This window comes from Zophobas morio, unplaced genomic scaffold (genome assembly GCF_036711695.1).
Source record: "Zophobas morio isolate AGI-343-1 ecotype UQ-CSIRO unplaced genomic scaffold, CSIRO_AGI_Zmor_V1 ptg000021l, whole genome shotgun sequence".
Lineage (NCBI taxonomy): Eukaryota > Metazoa > Arthropoda > Insecta > Coleoptera > Tenebrionidae > Zophobas > Zophobas morio.
The window spans coordinates 3,105,378-3,125,204 of NW_026972126.1; the positions used below are offsets into that span (position 1 = coordinate 3,105,378).

Here is a 19,827-nt window from a genome sequence, read left to right on the forward strand (position 1 = left end):
ATATTTGAAATTTGGCAGTTTTGTTACAATATTTTTGCCAGTTTTGCTTGTTTAAGACTGCTTTTCCGGTAGAATTGTACAAATAGTATAAAAATGTAATTTTCACAATAAAAGGTAAAGTCTTTGTCCGATGAATTTTCATACCGGATCCCTGTTGTGCGTCTTATTCTCTCCCTCGTGTTTGGAATTCTTGGAAAAGATAGTAAACATAACACATTTTTTGTTTAAAAAGTCGTCGCAAACGAACAACAACGGTGGTTATGAATAAAATAAAAACTGTAACAAATCATCGTGTTTATAAATTAAATATGGACTTTTCTTTTTTCTTATTGCGATTCACGATTATACGATTTGAGCAAACTAGACAGTTTGCAATAAATTGCGTACACGAATCAATTTTTGAAATTGTAAATGAAGTGATACTTTTTACAAGGCCGACTGAATTCATGCGTTATAAGGCCTGCTCACTCGGGCTTTTTAAAAGTTCTTGTCAGAAGTTTAGAAAGTGGCGTGCTCTTGTGAGTTTTTTTATAAATATTGTGACGTGATTGTGACAATCATTTGTCGTTAGCAGTTAAAACAACGAAGTAAATTAACCAATAGGTTATGTCAATTTGTCAGCTTTTATTTACAAAGAAGATAATAAGTTATAATACTATTATGAACACTAACGATAGATAGAAACACAAATTATTAAAACACGAAAACAATACACAGAAAACTTGTAAGTATATTAAACTTTTAATACCTTTCTACTCGAGGGTTTGTTATCCAACATTTTTCTCTTTAAAGAGTCTGTTTTTTCCAGACAAATATTGGATAACACTGGTCTAGCTACTATAACAATTAGCATCACACAAAATTCACTCTGGTGCTGTTGGCAAGACAATAATGGGTTTTGTAATAAATGTGGTTCCAATATTTTGATGAGTTGACCGCATGTTCTGTTGAAAGTTAAATGTGGTAACACCTCTTGTGTTATTTCAGCAATTCTTTTGACGAGTCCTACGAAAGGTTCGTTGGGGTACAGTAAACCTCCACGATCTTGGAGTGTGATTAATTTCATTAGAGGTCCAGGTAATGTAGTTGAGAGCAGTGGTGCTACACAGTCGTCACATTGTTTTTTTTGTTGCAGCTTTAAAATAATGTATCCCGACAGGAAAGCCACAGAGGCAGAGAATAGATTTGGCTCTGGTATTTCATTCTTTTTTAAATTGTGTATTTTAGTTCGTAGTGTCGCTGGTAAAAGTATTTCTTCAAAGTCTTCATCAATATTTTGTGGTCTCACACGAGAAAGTTGGTTACGGCTTATATTACTTATAGTTTTTGCTGTGTTGGCAGAAGTCGATGATTTTAAAATACCAGAGCGCAAAATTTGCCGTAAACCATACTCGGCAGCACGAGCATCGGTAGTATCATTTGAACCACCTTTCAAGCGTATATGAGAAAAAGTTGCTTCAACAGCATCGGAACTGAAACAACGAGGTAAAACATAATAAAATCCTGCATCTTTGAGGAGAAACTTGATACACAAAAAAGTACTTTGAGCTGTAAATTTTAGTGCGTGAGCAGTTTCGTTGCTCAAACCTTGGTACCCTGTGCATGCAGAGATCGACTGGATATCATCAACATAATTTTGGAAGTCCTTATTTAGCCACTGCAGGCGTTCATCACAAATATCAATATATGGTGCAATACTGCTGTTTAATGCATGTATGTAGTGCCTTCTGCTTGAGACATTGTGGACTTGGAAAAAGAGGAACATGTTTTCCATGTATAAAATAGTTCCATCGCTATTATCAAAATCTTCATATTTATCTTCTTTTAAGAGCTTCAGTGCTGCGGTAACGGTTGGTGAAAATACCTGTATGGCCCGCAAAACATTCATCTTCTCGAAATTAGATGGGTATAGATGTTTTTTAGTTAGATATCTAACAGGCTTTACAGGCATCCCCTTTTGCAAGTCATATAAAGCTTTCAAAAATGATGACGAAATAACACCAGCTGACGAGTTCATGTCATGGTCTAAGAAGAGGTTTCTAGCATTTTTGATTGCGTGGCAAAAGTCGAATGATAAGAAGAGGGGCATCGGTAGAAATGGGTTGTTAATGCAGTTTTGCAATATTCCTCCACTTAAATTTTTAAATAGACCAACATTGCCGGGATGATTATCTGTAACAATCCTCAACACCATGAAGCCACAATCTGTTAATAGTTTCATCACTTGCATGGTTAAAGAGTGAAATTCTTTGGCTTGCATAGATGAGTGGAAAAAATACCCACATGGTATGGTATATGTTGCTGATATTCCTTGTACAACATAGCACAACATTTTGTTCGCTATTTTAGGTTTTTTTCCAATAGAAGAGTCAGAACTGCAAGTATTAAGGCCATAAATATGATCTTCAACTCTGTGATAATACATTTTCTCTTTAATTGACATATCGTCAATAATTAGTGAACACAATCGTTGTGCAGGATGCTCTAAATGTGCAATTTCTACAGACAAACGTTCTTTGATAAGGTCATTTTGTCCATTGAAGTGACCAAGATGCCTGTCTATGGTTGCCCGAGATGGTAATTTGACCAAATGTGTTTGGCAATAATCGTATCCTTTAGGTGAACAGTATCTCCACACGGTACATGATCGAACAGACATTTCAGACCATCTTGGCGATTTCTTCTTATAATTATGAATTAAGTCTAGTAGAAAAATGGCCTTTTCATCAGAACTGTCAGCATCGCTGTTAATTTGCTCCAGTACGTCTATGGTTTTTGAATGTTTCTTCAGTTGATGCTCAATGTTTTTAAGTTTTGCAGAGCAGCGAGCATGAGAACGTTTTTCTTTTTTTAATTCTAACGCTAAGGCTTTACATTTCTCATGCAAAGCTGTCATCTCACTGGAGGAATTATTCATTTCGTTTCTGGGAGACAAATTGGGATCGTTGAAGTGAATTGAATCGGGAATGGAAGCGCAAGAAGGACCAGGTATAACAGGATCAGTATCCTTCAACAAAAATTATATTTAAAACGAATTAAAATTATTAAAATGTTTTTTATTATTGTCTAAAGTACTGTAAATTTAAAAAATAATTACAATATTTAAAAATAAATTTTTTTACCGCACTATACTTACAAATATGGTAGGAATGGATCCCTTGATTAAACGATATCCTGTAGCAACTTTCTTGAAACATTTTTCTTTGAAATGTTTCTTGCAAATTACAGTGAAATCTGTTATTTCGAATGCATCTGCAAGTGGATCAGAAAAGTGTGTACCGTAAATTTGATTAAAAAATACTTACTGTAATGTTTTTTGAAGAACTCTAACCACCAGGGGCGGCTTGTCCGATGAGGCAGGTGAGGCAGTGCCTCACCAATGAATTGCGCCTTATTCGTATTTTTATTATTTTTTTCTGATACATTTCTGCCCATAATTTGTGTTTCTTTTTTAAAATTTTAAAAATAAATATGTTACATTATATTGTTAGACTGTTGTATATTGTTACTCTTATCTAGGTAGGTACTCGCTGCTCCCTTAATTAAACAGCGCGCTTCAACACTCGACACAACATGTATTTTCTGATGCGAATGCGAATGAGGCCAACTTGAAGCTTGCCTCTACAGTAGATGCAAAAATGACGTCTGTTAAAATGTAAGCAACCTGCAGTACACTCATAAGCGCAATGAGTTGAAAAAAGATAAAATTGAGGCTAGCCTCATTTCCGTGCTTGCAATAATGATAGACGATAATATATGCGCGCGCAGCATGTGCGATTGTATGCACGGTGCAATTGCAGGCGAATTCAAAATTAGGCAGTTGATTGTTTTGTGATAAATTTGTGTGTGAATAAATTGATTCAAAATTTCGGGAACAGAATTTTGTGTTAAGCGTGCCTACGGTTGCGTGTGTCGAGTCAGTACTTTGTGATTCTCATAGTTTGATTTCGGTATTCGAGATTTAAAATTACGAGTAAATTTTATTAAATCGGAATTTTTTTTTACGACAATGGCAGTTCCAGAATCCAGCAAGGTGCATGAACTCGGGTGCCAGGTAACTCTGAGGAATACGAATGATGTGGTAGACTTTTTGATAAATAATTGTGTTTTTTCTACTCTCACCTACGATGATAAACTCTATGTTGTTAAGGAATTAAAACGGCCGGTTCCAGATTTGAGTAAATCGTTAATTAACGTACGCGTACGAGAAAAATCAAATCGAGCATTTAATAATACTTGGTATAAAAAGTACGACTGGCTTACCGGAAGTATACAGTTGAATAAATTATTTTGTTGGCCATGTATCTTATTTGCAAATAACAGCGAAAAAGTGTGGTGGAAAAATGGATTTTCCGATCTTAAAAACTTGTCACGTGGTTTAGCACTGCACAACAAAAGTACCTACAGAACATATTTCTTCAAACTGTAAATTGGCTCTTATGAGGAACAAAAAACAAAATATTGCTACGGTTTTAGATAGTGCACGCAAAATTGAAATTGAAACTTATAATCTTAAAGTTCGGGAAAACCGCCAAATTTTAAAAAGTTTAATTGAAATTACAATGCATTTATGTATGCAAGAGTTACCGTTTCGAGGGCATGATGAATCAGAAAATTCTTCAAATCGTGGGAATTTTAAGGAACTCGTTACGTTAGTTAGTAAATTTAACCCCGATTTAAAAACTTTTTTGCAAAGGGACAATGATATTAGATCTGTTTTTTCTGGGACGTCAAAAACAATTCAAAATGAATTAATAGATTCTATTGCATTTGTTTTAAATAAGAAAATAGAAAATGAAATTTCAAAATCTTTATTTTTTTCTTGGCAGGTCGACGAAACCACAGATATCAATTGTCATTCACAATTATCTATTATTTTTCGTTATATACATGAGGGCCAACCTGTTGAGCGATTTATGGGATTTTTTGATGTAAGTTCCGGACGATCTGCGGAAGAACTATCTCAGCTTTTAGTAACTAAATTTGACAAATTTGATCTGAACACTAAATTAGTAGCTCAAACATATGATGGAGCAGCTGTAATGTCTGGCGAATTGAATGGACTGCAATCAAAAATTAAATCTGTTGCACCACAAGCATTGTTCACTCATTGTTACACACATGCTTTTAATTTGGTTTTAAGTGGAGCCTGTAGTTCAATACAGTCGATTAGAGTTTTCTTTGCAACTTTGTCAGGATTTTCCTCATATTTTTCAAAATCTACGAAGCGCACCCATGTCTTGGACGAAATTTGTGGCCGGCGCCTGCCCACTAATGTAGCAACTCGCTGGAATTTCACTTCTCGTGCCGTTTTAACTGTTCACAATAATAAGGACAAATTGTTGGAGGTTTTTGATTTTATTATAAATAGTCGTGAATTTAACGATGCTTCTATAAGAGGAGCGGTGGGTTTAAAAGGATTTCTGGAAAATTACCAAAATTTATTTTTTTTAGAAACTTTTGTATTAATTTTTCAACAGACCGATACCGTCTTTTCTATTTTACAAAGTAAATTCACAGATATTCTCAGAGCCAGGAATTTGTTGTTAACAACATTAGATAAATTACGAGAATTTAGAAGCAGTGACAATTTTTTTAACAAAATTTATGAGAAACTTGACATTGATAATTTACCGCCCAAACGTCGCAAAGGGAATGAAATAAACGATAAACAGCAGCAACTAAGGCAATTCTTTTTCGAAATTCTTGATATTATAATTAATCAAATACAAATTAGATTTTTTGACATAAAAAAATTACATTTTTTTGATTTGCTTAATGTTTCTATATTTTCATTTTTTGCTAAACAATTTCCTGATGAACTCCTAAAAACGCTTACACAACAATATCATTTTTTCGACATGAGTCAGTTAAAAAACGAATTGATTGTTTTATACAATAATAATATTGTAGACAATTGTACTACTCCTACTGAAATGTTAGCTTTTTTCCACGAGAATAACCTTCAGTCCTGCATGCCACAACTTTTCAAATTATTTTGTGTCGCTGTTGTCTTGCCAGTAACATCTGCTTCCACAGAAAGGGGTTTTTCGGCATTAAAAAGGATAAAAACTTATATAAGAAACACCACTGGGCAGGCGCGATTAAGTAACATGGCCGAAATTGCAACTGAAAGGGAATTTATAAAATCTCAAGATAACTTCACAGAAGAAATAATAGATCATTTCGCGGAACAAAAAAATCGCAGAATTCCCTTTATCTTCAAAAAGTTTTAAAATAGATTCACAGTATTTATCAATTTTTTTTCGTTTTGTTTTTTGTTATAAATCATCATATTAGATTTATTTTATGTTGTATTTGTTTTTTTTTATATGTTTTATTTAGAGTTTATTTTAATTTTGTTTTTTGTTAGAATTTATATTTAGTTTCTCCTGACTATGTTTTCCTTTTTCCTTTTCTTTTGTCCTGTCATTCCCATCCTTTCTTGGCAAGAGTTCTCTACACCTCCACGTTGGTTCTTGCTAGACAGTTAAATGAGTTTACAAATTTGTTTAACGGACTAAGTAGAGTCTATTTAAGTATCCTTGCATTATTTATATTTTGGAGCGTTTTGAACTTTGCCTCATCAACTTTTCAAGTCATGAGCCGCCCCTGCTAACCACTCTTTTCTAGTGTTGGGATCTTGAGGTATTTCACACAAAGGTAAGTCTTTATTTTTGCACAAGACACAACGTCTACCCATTGTTACAAATAACAAATAAATAACATAAATTGTTTATAACCCAATAAAAACGAAAACTAAGAAATGAAACACGAAAAGTAAAAAACTGAACACGAAAAAATTGTTAAATCAAACACGAAATATGAATAATGGAGCAAGAAAATAATAAACTGAGAAAATTACGTTGACAAGGATATTTACGTTTCGCGCCAAGGATTGACAGTAACTGATTAGAATTGGCAGACAGATGTCGCCACTTTCTAAACGTCACGGCCTACTTTTTGAGAACCGAATTTTCTGCAAAGTGAGCAGGCCTTATAACTAGACAGCGGATTTCTGTCGGGCTACGTCACGATATAGGTGGGGACGCGCTGCATCGCCGGGACTCAGTAGCGGGTGATAGGTAAGCACTGAATTTAATTGGCACTTGATTCCATAAATACAATTAACGATTTATTAATCAAACGGCCAAGTAAATGAGAACTGGAATTAACAGCAGAGTGCAACGAAGCAGCGTTATTCTAATCTCAAATAAACGAAGTGCAGCCCGTAATTTCAATGAATTCCCATCCCGTACGAGCCGTACCGAGTTTGGCCTTGTCTAGCCCGACAGAAATCCGCTCCCTACTTATAATAACGCATGAATTCAGTCGGCCTTGACTTTTTAAATTGGGTGGCGACATCTAGGAATAGTTTAGGCAACGACCACCCATGACGGCTTAAAATTCGGGTCAGAAAGAACAAAGGCGCCGACACGAGCTGTCTCTACTGATTGTTATCTATGCTGTGCTCTCGTATCAATAATTTCGAATTTGCGGGACAAAAATCAGTGAAAAATATATATTTTTTTTGTACAATACGTAACTTTATTAATATTACGAAGCTGTATCTGAATTTTGGATACTGATAATTATGATGTCTTGTTGCATAGGTGAGGTTCAGAAAGAACAAAGGCGCCGACACGAGCTGTCTCTACTGATTGTTATCTATGCTGTGCTCTCGTATCAATAATTTCGAATTTGCGGGACAAAAATCAGTGAAAAATATATATTTTTTTTGTACAATACGTAACTTTATTAATATTACGAAGCTGTATCTGAATTTTGGATACTGATAATTATGATGTCTTGTTGCATAGGTGAGGTTCAGCCTCACTTGCCTCACCTGGCGAGCCGCCTCTGGCGTGGTGGGGAGGCGGCTAATTGTCTACTCCATTACTTTAAAATTGAAAAAAATAATAAGGGAGAGGAAACTGGCAGAATAGAATACAATTCGGTGTTTTCAAAAACTACACAAGGAGGTGCAAAACCCTTGGCCAACAGTAAATGGTTAATTGCTAACAAGGACGACCTAAATATTTGTCCCGTAAGGTAGGTTTCATACAGCCAAACAACTCCAGTTGCGGTTTTCATGGTATCTATTTTTTATTTAGATTGTTCAAGAAACTTTCGTCAAAACGGACCACAAATATTACTACGGAGAGATTTTTTTTAACTCCGAATCCGCAATGGCAAAACCACAACTCCCCATGGTACAAAAATTGTCCTGTAGGCAAGAACGAAATAGGAAAATGGACCAAATTGGCAGCAGAAAAAATTGGTTTAGACGTATGTAACATCAATATAACCAACCACTCCAACAGAGCTACGGCTGTGTCACACCTGTCAAAATCTGGACTTGACGAACAACAAATTATAAAAATTACAGGTCATGCTAGTACTAGTTCACTGGCGCCTTATTTGGAAATTGACACAGAACACCATGAACAAATCATTAAGAAAATGCGTTTGCAAGAAAAGGAATCGAACACTGTCGTATCTGCAACCAATGAGCTGCAAGCGAAGGCGTCTTCTAATGGTACCTATAATTATAATAAGTGTACTTTTATATTTAATTCTGACAGTTCAAAATAAATCAACAATGTTTTGAGTTATTTGACTTATTGACATAAAAAAATTATCGCGATAATTTTTTACGCCAAAAAAATTTTCGAAATAATTTTTTTTCTATGAATCTGATTGGTCGAATTTTTAAAAATAAAGCATTTTTATTGGCTAAAACTACCTGAGGTAAATTCTCGAAATAATTTTTTTTCTATGAATCTGATTGGTCGAATTTTTAAAAATAAAGCGTTTTTATTGGGTAAAACTACCTGAGGTAAATTCTCGAAATAAAAAACTTGAAATATGCGAAATCGTATTTTAAGAAGCTATAAGATACGTTGCCATTGACAGCGTACTTTAAGAGAACAACGTTATTTTAAATCAAAGTTAACATACGAGTTCTTATGAACCATAGAAACAATATAAGATGTTAGTGTTTGAAAAAATTGTACATATAAAATAACATTGTCCTACACATGTAGTTGAACAAAAATCACAATTATAAAACATTTTGCAATTTAATTTTGAATCTGCAAAACCGAATGCTTTGAAATCTTACAGATGTTTTAAAGTTATCATAAGGATGGTGAATTTTTAATCAAAATGGATCTGTTTATCGCCCTAAAAAAATCAAAATGGCGTCGTTTCAAAATTTTGACGAATAAATCCTTGTACAATATATGACGAATCATTCTATACTTGTGATTTATCATTGCACTCATATTTTTTTATATTTGCTTATGCAAGTGGCTTAAAAAATTAATAAATGAATCAATTTATTTTATTGATCAAGTCAAGAACGGCTCACTCCAAACAGTTTTGGAATACAATGTTATTATTAGTATTACACTGTATCAATCACAAGTTGATATACCTACGTGTCCTTGCAAAAATGTTGATGACATTATCACAAATTTTTTTAAAGTAAAAACTTATTTGAAATATGTGTGTGGCAGGCTTCTTTACATTTACTTTAACATTACATAATTACATATCTTTATTTCCACTTATAGCGGTTCACTCCAAAAAATTTTGGAGTACAATGTTATTATTAGTATTACACTGCACCAATCACAAGTTGATATACTATTCCGGACAAAATATTTCAAACGACTTCACATTATATTGGCATTAAATTGTAAATGTGGCTTTATGAACACCTAACCTTACCTTACCCAGTCGTTGTCCACTTGCGAACAGTTGAGTAAACTTTGTCCAGAATTATAAGAATTTTATGAACTCCCAAAGTTAATTCGTTTTACAACCCTGTCGTCAATTCTATTGTACAGGTAAAGAGCCTGTCATGAGAAAGCCGATGTTTTCTGTACCTGAGTTCGCCACGCTGTTCAGCTGTACAATAAAATTGACAACAGGGCTGTAAAACGAATTAACTTTGGGAGTCCATAAAATTCTTATAATTCTAGACAAACTTTACAATGGTAGCCTTTCCAATACTCAACTAAGCCGAAATTTGTCCATATGACATACCAATTTCGCGAAGACATAATTCTCTCTTTATCAATATGAAATGCTGCCGGCATTTTGACAAAATAATTTCAAATTGCCAAAATTTGAAATTTATTTACAAACACTTGTCAGAATGACAATAAAGGGTGATTTACAATGATGGTTTTTAAAATGACAGAAGCTGATCGTTTGAAATTTTGTGTCCGGAATAGTACGTGTCCTTGCAAAAATGTTGGTGTCATCACAAAATTTTTTAAAGTAAAAACTTATTTGAAATATATATGCGCAGCAGCAGTGAGTATAGATGTTAAATACATAGTCACTGGTAGCAGGCTTCTTTACACTTACTTTAACATTGCATAATTACATATCTTTATTTCAACTTATAGGGATTCTCATAAAAGAAATAAAATTCGCAAAATCAAATTTTATAATTTTTCGAAAATGCTGGATGTTTCATTGTACTTCAGAGGCGAGGGAAATTCTGTAGAAACAACTTTCGACCAACTTTTTTTCATATTTCCTTCACTTAATTTAACACCTTATGCACATTAAAAATATTTTTCGGTAAGTTCACAGACAATACCATAACAGTGACTATGTATTTAACATCTGTACTCACTGACCATAATGTTTGTCTTATTCAGTATTACACACACTTTTAAAATTATAAAACAATATAACTGCATAGCAGTTGTGGTAAATAAAAAAAACTACAGATAATACAATACCAACAATAAATTTCGGACATAACTAATGACTGCTTCAGAACTAATAACCGTGAAATGATAGGTACTAGTGCCTGAAATTTATTGATTGGCACTGTACAACCTCTTGTATAAAAGAATAAAACATATTTATTTCTTTTAGAGAGTAATGAGTTTTAACAGAAAATATATATAATCTTATTGTATTACAAAATAAAGTTGTATATAATTTTTAACAATGATAGGAATGAATAAAATTTGTGTCGTAGGTAATTAAAATGTTTCTTCTTTTGTACAAATACAGTAAAGAATACATAACTCTTGCATTAAATGTTATACATCACTCAAAATTAAATTAATATAACACAAATATTATAGAACTTAACATACTGCTCGTCACATCCATAACAAACGGCGATTATTTTAAATTGACTTTTCTTCCATTAAGTCTTATCCATCACTTAAAATTAAAATAATATAACCCAAATACTATAGAACTCAACACACTCCTGGTCACACACACACCAAACGGTGAGTTAAGATATATCTGAACGAGATATTTCCCAATCAAGTTTTATATTTTTATATGGACCAGCTTTTAAATATATATTAAATTCTAATTGCACAGCTCTATCAGCAACTTGATTAAGTTCACTTACAACGGTATCATACAATTCAAAGTACTTTTGTTTTTCAGGTATATCGTGGGGCAACAATTTAATAACTAACAAATAATCGCTAATGGATTCTTTTAATTGTAGCAACGAATGACAGAGCTCATATTTTTCGGCGATAGTAGTAAAAATATGTTTAAAAACATTCTTATTGAGAACAGTGGCAAACAAATTTACAGCAAAAGTTCCATATTCCTTGGTATAAATATTATTTAATTTTATTAAAAGTTTAGTTTGATTTTCTAAATTTTCATCCTTCAAAGTCATACACTCAACAGCAATTAATTCCACGAAAGCGTCAGACAAGGTGAAAACTGAACCAAGTACAATTTTCAATTCTGTAACAAATTTTGCATTGGATTTTTCAGCACCCATGTATTTATCAAACAAATTTAGCATAAATTTGTTGAACTGTTGTCGTGATGGCTTACACATTTTTGGGTGATTCCAACAATTTTTCTTGAAATTAGACAAAATATCCGATAAAACTGTGAACTTTTTGTCAGATTTTAGATAGAGGAGAATAGTTGCAACAACGTCATTGGCTTCGTTTCCTTTAAAAATACTCTTTCGAATTATATTGAAAGCTGTAGCGCGATCAGTACCCCTAGCGCCCTCTGTCACGCCCACGCACCACCACTACCCTGCCGCAGCACCCCGGTACTCGCTCACTCCCTTACCAGAGGGCGGTGCGCCCTTTCACTCCCACGCGACGCATTTCTAGCCGCCTTTACATAGGACCCGAGCGGCCAGATTCGGCAAGTTTTTCCATCTGCGAACTTCACAGCTCATTTGCGTATCACCTTGCATCCGAGGGGTCTTGGAGGTCCAAATCGAGTAGCAAGTCGGCTTGAGTATCAGCGGCGTATCCGAGGGGTCCCGCAGGTCCGGCCGTGGAAAAACGCTCCGGGTGTTCGCGAGTGTACGAGTTATCAGGACTGTTCGTCCGCGGAGTGACCATTTTTAAGAACTCGTGTAACCAGTCTATGTCTATGCAGTGTATATACTATGTTTTGTTGAATAAAGTTTTTACGGAATAAACCACGTGTTATAAAAAGTGGCGCCCAACTTAGTGGCACGAAGAAGGCGTCTGTTATAAAAAGTGACGCCCAACGAAGCGGCCCGAAACCGACCACAATTTCGCGAAAAACGAAGATTCCGACGCGAAGAAGTCCGCGAACCAACATCGGGATGACGATTCAAATGTCCGCAGAACAATTCAACGAACTGATAAACGGCATCAGGGATGTCGCGAGGCCCCGAGAAGCCGATCTGCACCCATCTTCAGGGACGAGACACTTCAGCCATTGCCCGGCCCGGTTCAACGGCTCCCGCAACGCCTCGAGTGTAGAGGAATTTATTACAACCGCGAGCCTGTACAAGAGGTTGGAGAAAATTAGTGACGAAGACGCCCTAGAAACTCTACCGATCCTGCTACGCGAGGAAGCGCTGACGTGGTGGAACGGAGTAAGGAATTCCGTCAACACATGGCCAGCCGCAGTCCAACTAATCAGGGACGCCTTCGCCCCGAGGGCCCCGAACCACCGCCTGTTCAAGGAGATATTCAACGAACCTCAGGGGGACGAGGTCTCCACCGACGCGTACATCACGCGCCAACGCGAACGGCTGTCGCGGATGTCCCGGCAGCTGGACGAACAGTGGCAGATGGATATCCTCTACGGACTGCTGCGACGTAGACTTAGAGACCGCATCGCCCGTACGGAAGTGGACACCTTCGCAGATCTCCTCCACAAGGCCCGCGCCGTCGAAGAGAGCGAGCGAGAAGGGAAAAACTCGCACGCGAAACCAAATGGTAAGGGCCCCAAAGCAGACGAAAACCGAAGTCGCGGCCCCAGACTCCGCTGTGACGTCTGCAGAGGTTTTGGCCACGACACAACCGCTTGCCGCCGGAGACCACGAGGACCTGCCCCAGCTCCCGGACCGGCAACCCGGACGCCCGCTGAGCCAGTGCGTTGTTACGGTTGCAACGCCCCGGGGGTGTTTAGAAGAAATTGCCCCACCTGTAACACGACCGACGCCAGCCAACCCGCACGCAACATGGCATTCTGTGCGCTGAGGTCCGGCACGATCCAACCACGGTCCCGCCCGGCAATCCACATAAAAATCGCCGGAGAAGAAGGCACCGGCTACCTCGATACGGCCGCGTGCAATAGCGTGGCCAGCGCTACATTGTACCGCCACCTGATAAAAACGGGACACAAAGCAAGGACGGAAAACGTGATCGCCACCCTTGCAGACGGCACGAGCAAGCACCTGCAGGTGCCGGCCGTCACGACCAAGGTAGGCGTACAAGGACGACACGTAGAAACCACCTTCATCGTGTTGTCCGACTCTTGCGACACCCGCACCCTGCTGGGCGCGGACTTCATAGAGGACGCGAGAATCATCCCCGACTTGGCGAGACGACGGTTCTATTTTGGCGGCGACATCACGCGGACCTACCCGTTCGTCGACGTCGACGGAGCCGAGGCGCCCGCCAGAAAAGGAGTTCCCACGACCATAAAAGAAGTTCGAATCACACAATCGGAACCCATGGAAGAGGGAGACATCGAAGAAGGCTACGGGCCCCCGCCACCAGCACCGCCGAAACGCGATACCTCCAAGGGACTGGTAACCCCCCACGGCATATGGACCACGTATCAGGCTCCGTACGCGACGGAACACATGTGGGAAGACGCGGAGACCGCGATGACGACGGGCGAAATGGACGAATACGAAATGGGCCTCTTCCCCGACGGGCCCCGGCGACTGTTCATAACATCTCTGCACCTGCAAGCCAACGAAGGCACCGGGTTCACCGAACCGACCCGCGCGAAGTTTGACGACTTGGTGGATGACTTCGCCGACGCTTTTGAGGCGCACGGCCCGCCTACCCCATACGCCGAGCATCGCATCGACACAGGCGACCACGCCCCGATCGCGGTGCCTCCTTATCAGCTGAACGCCACGAAAAGGCAATTGCTCAAGGAGGAAGTAAAGAAAGATGCCGCATGGCAATGGGACTCCACCCACCAAGAAGCGTTCGAAGAACTGAAGCAGCGATTGGCCGACGCCCCCATCCTGCGACAAGCCAACCCCGAAGAACCGTTTGTCTTGCGCACGGACGCAAGCGCTTACGCCCTAGGAGCGGCTCTACTCCAGGGGGAGGGCCCGGAGGAGCGCCCGATCGAGTACGCAAGCCGCCTGCTCACGAACCACGAGCAGAATTACACCACCACGGAGCGCGAAGCCCTCGCCATTGTCTGGGCCGTGCGAAGATTCCGTGGGTATCTAGAAGAATCCTCAACCGTGGTCATCACCGACCATCAGCCCCTCCGATGGCTGATGACATTAAAGACACCGACCGGACGTCTAGCGAGGTGGGCACTGCAGCTGCAGCCGTACCACCTGACCATCGAATATACGCCCGGTAAGGCCAACGTAGTAGCAGACATGTTGTCACGACCCCACCTACCCGAGGTGGCCATCGACTCCGTAGAAGTGGACCTCCCCACACGTAAAGCCAACGAACTACGAAGCGAGCAGCGCAAGGACGAAGAAATTAGGAAGATTATGGACGACCTGGTCCACGCCCAAGCCGAGATTTCCCAGCAGTGGACCTCTCGCGGCTACCTACTCAACCAAGGGGTTCTTTACCGATACTCTCAAGATGGAGAGAGTGAGGAGGCTCAGCTAGCAGTCCCCAAACACGAACGACCCCGAGTACTGGCCGAGTACCACGACTCACCCACCGCCGGCCACTATGGCGTCGAAAGAACATACTATCGGATCAAGCGAAGATACTATTGGACGGGTATGCGACGATATATTACCGACTACCTGAAGGGATGTATCGACTGCCAACGCTACAAAGCCCATGCCACCGGTACAACCCTTGCGACGACGAGGCCGCCCCAGAAAGATCCAGCAGGACCAATAGGCGGGGACGCACCCTATGGTCCTGAGGGGGAGACTGTAGCGCGATCAGTACCCCTAGCGCCCTCTGTCACGCCCACGCACCACCACTACCCTGCCGCAGCACCCCGGTACTCGCTCACTCCCTTACCAGAGGGCGGTGCGCCCTTTCACTCCCACGCGACGCATTTCTAGCCGCCTTTACATAGGACCCGAGCGGCCAGATTCGGCAAGTTTTTCCATCTGCGAACTTCACAGCTCATTTGCGTATCACCTTGCATCCGAGGGGTCTTGGAGGTCCAAATCGAGTAGCAAGTCGGCTTGAGTATCAGCGGCGTATCCGAGGGGTCCCGCAGGTCCGGCCGTGGAAAAACGCTCCGGGTGTTCGCGAGTGTACGAGTTATCAGGACTGTTCGTCCGCGGAGTGACCATTTTTAAGAACTCGTGTAACCAGTCTATGTCTATGCAGTGTATATACTATGTTTTGTTGAATAAAGTTTTTACGGAATAAACCACGTGTTATAAAGCCAATTCAGGGTCCAGCTTTTCAACTGACGCCTCGTTTATTTTTTGGAATAGAAGCTTTTTCAGTTCGTTGTTTTCATATTTATCCAAGACGTTCCATACTATCTCGATATATTTGGATTTGTATTCAAACGGTACGTTTATTTTATCAAGTGCTAGTTTTAACATTGGCAATTCGTTTTTCTCTAAGGCACCAATTTGAGCTTCTATCACTTTCCATAAGGCCTCTGAAGGATTTTTTGAAAAATATTTTATTGTGGGTGTTAACGATGGCACTGTTGCGTTTTTCAAACAATTGTATACGTCATCTACATCATATATCACACAACTCAAGTTCATGGCATGTTTCCTCACCGAGAGAGCTTTAACTTCGTCCAGTTTGTTGATAAACTGTTTTGTCTCATTTTCGGGTAGTTTGTAGATACAACTATACAAAGGAGATAAAGCAAACTGCAAATAATCGCCTTTGCAAAAATCGAAAGTGGCTTTTAGGACTTCTGTTGGTGAATTTAAATAGTGAAGTACTCTCACAACCTTACCTTGAAGATTATACAAGTGTTTGATATCGTCATCTGTTAAGTCAACTTTGTCAACTGTTGGTACATATGATTTGATAAGTTCCAAATGTGAGGTTGGAGATGATAAAATTGTCAATGGCCTAACCAAATTCTTTTTCTCTTCAAATTTTTCTTCCGTTAATTTCTGTCTGCAAAATTCAATCGTTCTTCGATCTAAATCTAAATGAGTGCATTTTTTTACGAGCCTCCATAACCTTGATGGATTTAGACCTCGGGCCTTAAAGAATATGTTTAAATAATGATCAAAATTTTCTTGTAATGTTTTTGGTTCATGCTTCAAAAACCAAATCAATCCTCTTATCCGACCAAATGATTCAAAAGACTGAAAGTACAGTTTTTTCAGTTGCTGTATTTCTTCGCTTGAGTTCTGCTGACAAACAATATATTGTATGCCTTCGAGTTGGTATGTTGCCAAATATCTATCACTTCCATCTTCTAACATTTGTTTGACTGATTTAATGATTCGTGAATTATCAAAAATAGAAATCGTATCATTTGGATATTTCTTATTGTAGATTTTGCAGTAATAAGCAAGCTCACAATCAAATGAAGCCGCTAGTAATGGATCATCAGAACTTGGTTTTACAACCTCAGTTTCAAATAATTCACTTAATAAAAGTTTAACTGACTTAAAATCATTCATAATTCCAGAAAACATAAGAATACTATCCCAATCACATTTACATTTTTGCATTAGCTCTTTTAAAGATTTATCATCCTTTACTAAATACTTTATAGCGTTTAGCATAATGTCATTTTCGCCGTAGATCCATCCGTTTTTAGCTTTCTCAGTTGCTATAGTCTCTATAATATATTTCCAATGTTTTTCATCCAACATCTCCAAAATACCTTTATAACAGCTCAGTTTGTGTAAAAAATCTCTTCTAATTGATGCATCATCATTCTTACATCTTACACAGACTAATTCACAAAGTTTTTCTAGCGAAGTCATATCTTTATTCAGACAACAACATTCTGTCGCTAATTCAATATACTTTGCTCTCTCTGACGTTGTTAAATGATTTATTTTATTCATTAATTCTTTTAGGCAATAATTTGACGTAACATATTTTAAGTAATCCTTTTCGCACTCTAGTTCCATTTTCAATAAGGCTAATTTTTCTCTTTCTTGTGCATTTGGCATCATTTTTAACATATCTTCAGAAACTGCGTTAATATCTTCGGCAAATTTGTGGCAATGCATGGAGTTGTATGTTGTCTCAAATATATCAAACTGCTGGTGTTTAGGATAATGTCTAATTAGTGAATTCCAATATAGTTGGTTTGTACTTGGATGTTTCTCAAAAAGTATATCTTTTATTTCTGAACCAATTTTTCTGACCATTACACCGTTATTCAAAATTTTTAAGTAGTCTTCCTTATTATGTACAACAGTGTCTTTTTGGGAACTGACTACACCTTTCGTTGTTCTACGACCCAAAGTGGTGGAAAAACTATATTTATCATATAAGTCAGTAAACAATTTTGGATTTTTTTGTGCTATATATGTGAGAACTGGATTATTATTTATGAAAGCAGAAGTGCCTTCGATCTTTGTTCTTTCTTCCACATACACACAAATTAAATCAGGATTTTTGTTAAAAATATACCTTAACTGAGCCACACTTAGCTTAACTGGATAACGCTTAATGGTATCTTTAATTTTTAAACTAGAGCATTTTGGGAGTAAAACAGTGGCAATAAAAGTTCCATACCGTTTGCAAACCGCATCAAAAAATTGATCAGTAACCTCCTCTTCCACAGGTAGTTTCTTCAAAATCTTCAGTTTCAGGGAATAAGAAATGGTTGGCAAAATACTGTTGGTGAATTCTTCATAATTAACTTCTTTGAACGCCTGTTGGAAAAACCAGTCTTGTTTGGATAGTTTCTTTATGGTAATTTCATCACCATTCATAAAATCTTTGTAAAGGCTATCAAAGACTTTAAAGTAAATCAGGAAGTCTGTTCGTAAGATTTTTTCTAGGTGGTTGTTTGGGACCAAGTTTGCTGCAATAGTTGCTAATATCTTTGGCTCGTTTTTGAGCGTGCGATGCTGCTGTAACAATTTGTAAAAATTTTGCTGTTTTTCTTTTATAGTTTCGCCTGGAAGGTTGTGAAATTGTGTAATAAACTGTTTAGCTACATCACCCATGGTGGATTGCCAGCTAAAAAAATATAATAACTGATTAAGATAAAAGTGATTTACATAAAAAAAACGAAAAATATTTTACCTGCCCACAATGTTGCACAATTTTTTGTAATAAAAAACTTGTTACTAAAGATGGGTTTTAATATCACTTCGATAACTGTACTATGGCGGTGGCAACTTTATAGGTATTTTTCAAGTTTTTATTATAGATGATAATGATTTAAATTAATCATTATCATTAAGATGACTACTACATATCACACACACCCTGCCACCTAGTACATTATTATACACAGGTACTTGATATGTTGACAGGTGACGGCGTGGATAACAGCACGTTATACATGCGCAGAAGAAACGTAATATTTAAAATGGATTAGCAATTAACATAAAGCAATTAGGAAATAATCGTAATTCGTACTATATAACAATGGGTGATCAATGGGTTCTAAAAGACGTAAAATGTAATGTTACACCTATAATAAGTAAGTATTACAAAATGAAACATTAATAAGATGCAACAATACTCTATACATTAGAGTATTTAGGCAACCAACAATATTCATGTTACAGATTTTGTTAAAGAGCTGTTTTAATGTTAGGCTGCTGTATAAATTTCGTACTGGTAACTTTGCAATTTAAAACAAATGATGCTGATTCATAGTGACGCTCTGTGACCTTGAAGTATCAAAACTGTGACATATAGGCGAAAAATTTAAAAAGCATGGAGGGTCGAGTTGATATAGTTTATTTTATTATACACAAGGTATCAAAGTTTAAAATGAGATAGAACTTCCCTCGCCCTGAACGAGGATCAACAAATCCAGTTAAAAAAAAAGTTAATACCAAATAGGAAAAAAATTACGTATGAGGAGATCTAACCCGCGACCTTAGCTCGTCTCTAACTAGCTGAGCTATCAACCACTTGGGGAACGGTCCTCTTAATTAAAATTTTTAGATTTTTGCGGAAATCTGAATCCGTCAAGCGGATTCGCAGACCATAAATACAACGTAAGGAATTCTATCAAATTTAAATACCACTTACCATCCAAAATTGACCTGAACTATCTTATTATGACTTTAATAATGCTAATTATGTTGCAATTAATCAGTATCTTTCTGAAGTCGACTGGCTGCAGTTATTCCTTGGGAAAGAGGTCGGTGTACGCGTTGAGATCTTTTCCTCAGTTTTATTTGAATTGCTATCTAGATTTGTCCCTATTAAGTATTTTAAACGTTGTAAATTT

The 19,827-nt window shown here is 37.9% G+C and overlaps 1 protein-coding gene and 1 long non-coding RNA gene across 9 annotated transcripts; one reads left to right on the forward strand and one right to left on the reverse strand.

The window, feature by feature from the left end:
• Positions 1 to 487: 487 nt before the first annotated feature.
• Positions 488 to 3,400, forward strand: LOC135132960 (uncharacterized). 7 transcript variants are annotated; one of them, XR_010281118.1, is made up of 7 exons: positions 488 to 518; positions 575 to 724; positions 809 to 1,077; positions 1,136 to 1,485; positions 1,562 to 1,774; positions 1,830 to 2,286; positions 2,350 to 3,399. It is a non-coding gene; the product is annotated as an uncharacterized LOC135132960 (long non-coding RNA). The 7 variants fall into 7 exon arrangements; XR_010281122.1 differs by lacking the exon at positions 488 to 518 and having other exon boundaries at positions 529 to 724; positions 2,350 to 2,577; positions 2,620 to 3,400; XR_010281123.1 differs by lacking the exon at positions 488 to 518 and having other exon boundaries at positions 529 to 724; positions 1,136 to 1,172; positions 1,228 to 1,485; positions 2,350 to 3,400.
• A 12,376-nt stretch (positions 3,401 to 15,776) lies between these two features.
• LOC135133365 (uncharacterized) lies at positions 15,777 to 18,901 on the reverse strand. 2 transcript variants are annotated; one of them, XM_064061755.1, is made up of 2 exons: positions 18,663 to 18,901; positions 15,777 to 18,596 (listed from the first exon to the last, which is right to left on the reverse strand). In XM_064061755.1, the coding sequence occupies exon 2, from the start codon at positions 18,581 to 18,583 to the stop codon at positions 15,848 to 15,850; it is 2,736 nt and encodes a 911-aa protein (XP_063917825.1). In that variant the 5' UTR covers positions 18,584 to 18,596; positions 18,663 to 18,901; the 3' UTR covers positions 15,777 to 15,847. The 2 variants fall into 2 exon arrangements, with proteins under 2 accessions (XP_063917825.1, XP_063917826.1); XM_064061756.1 differs by having other exon boundaries at positions 15,777 to 18,613.
• Between the last annotated feature and the right edge of the window lie 926 nt (positions 18,902 to 19,827).

Excerpts from the sequence above, each read along its gene's own strand:
- LOC135133365 (XM_064061755.1), bottom strand. The coding sequence starts at position 18,583 with ATGGGTGATGTAGCTAAACAGTTTATTACACAATTTCACAACCTTCCA.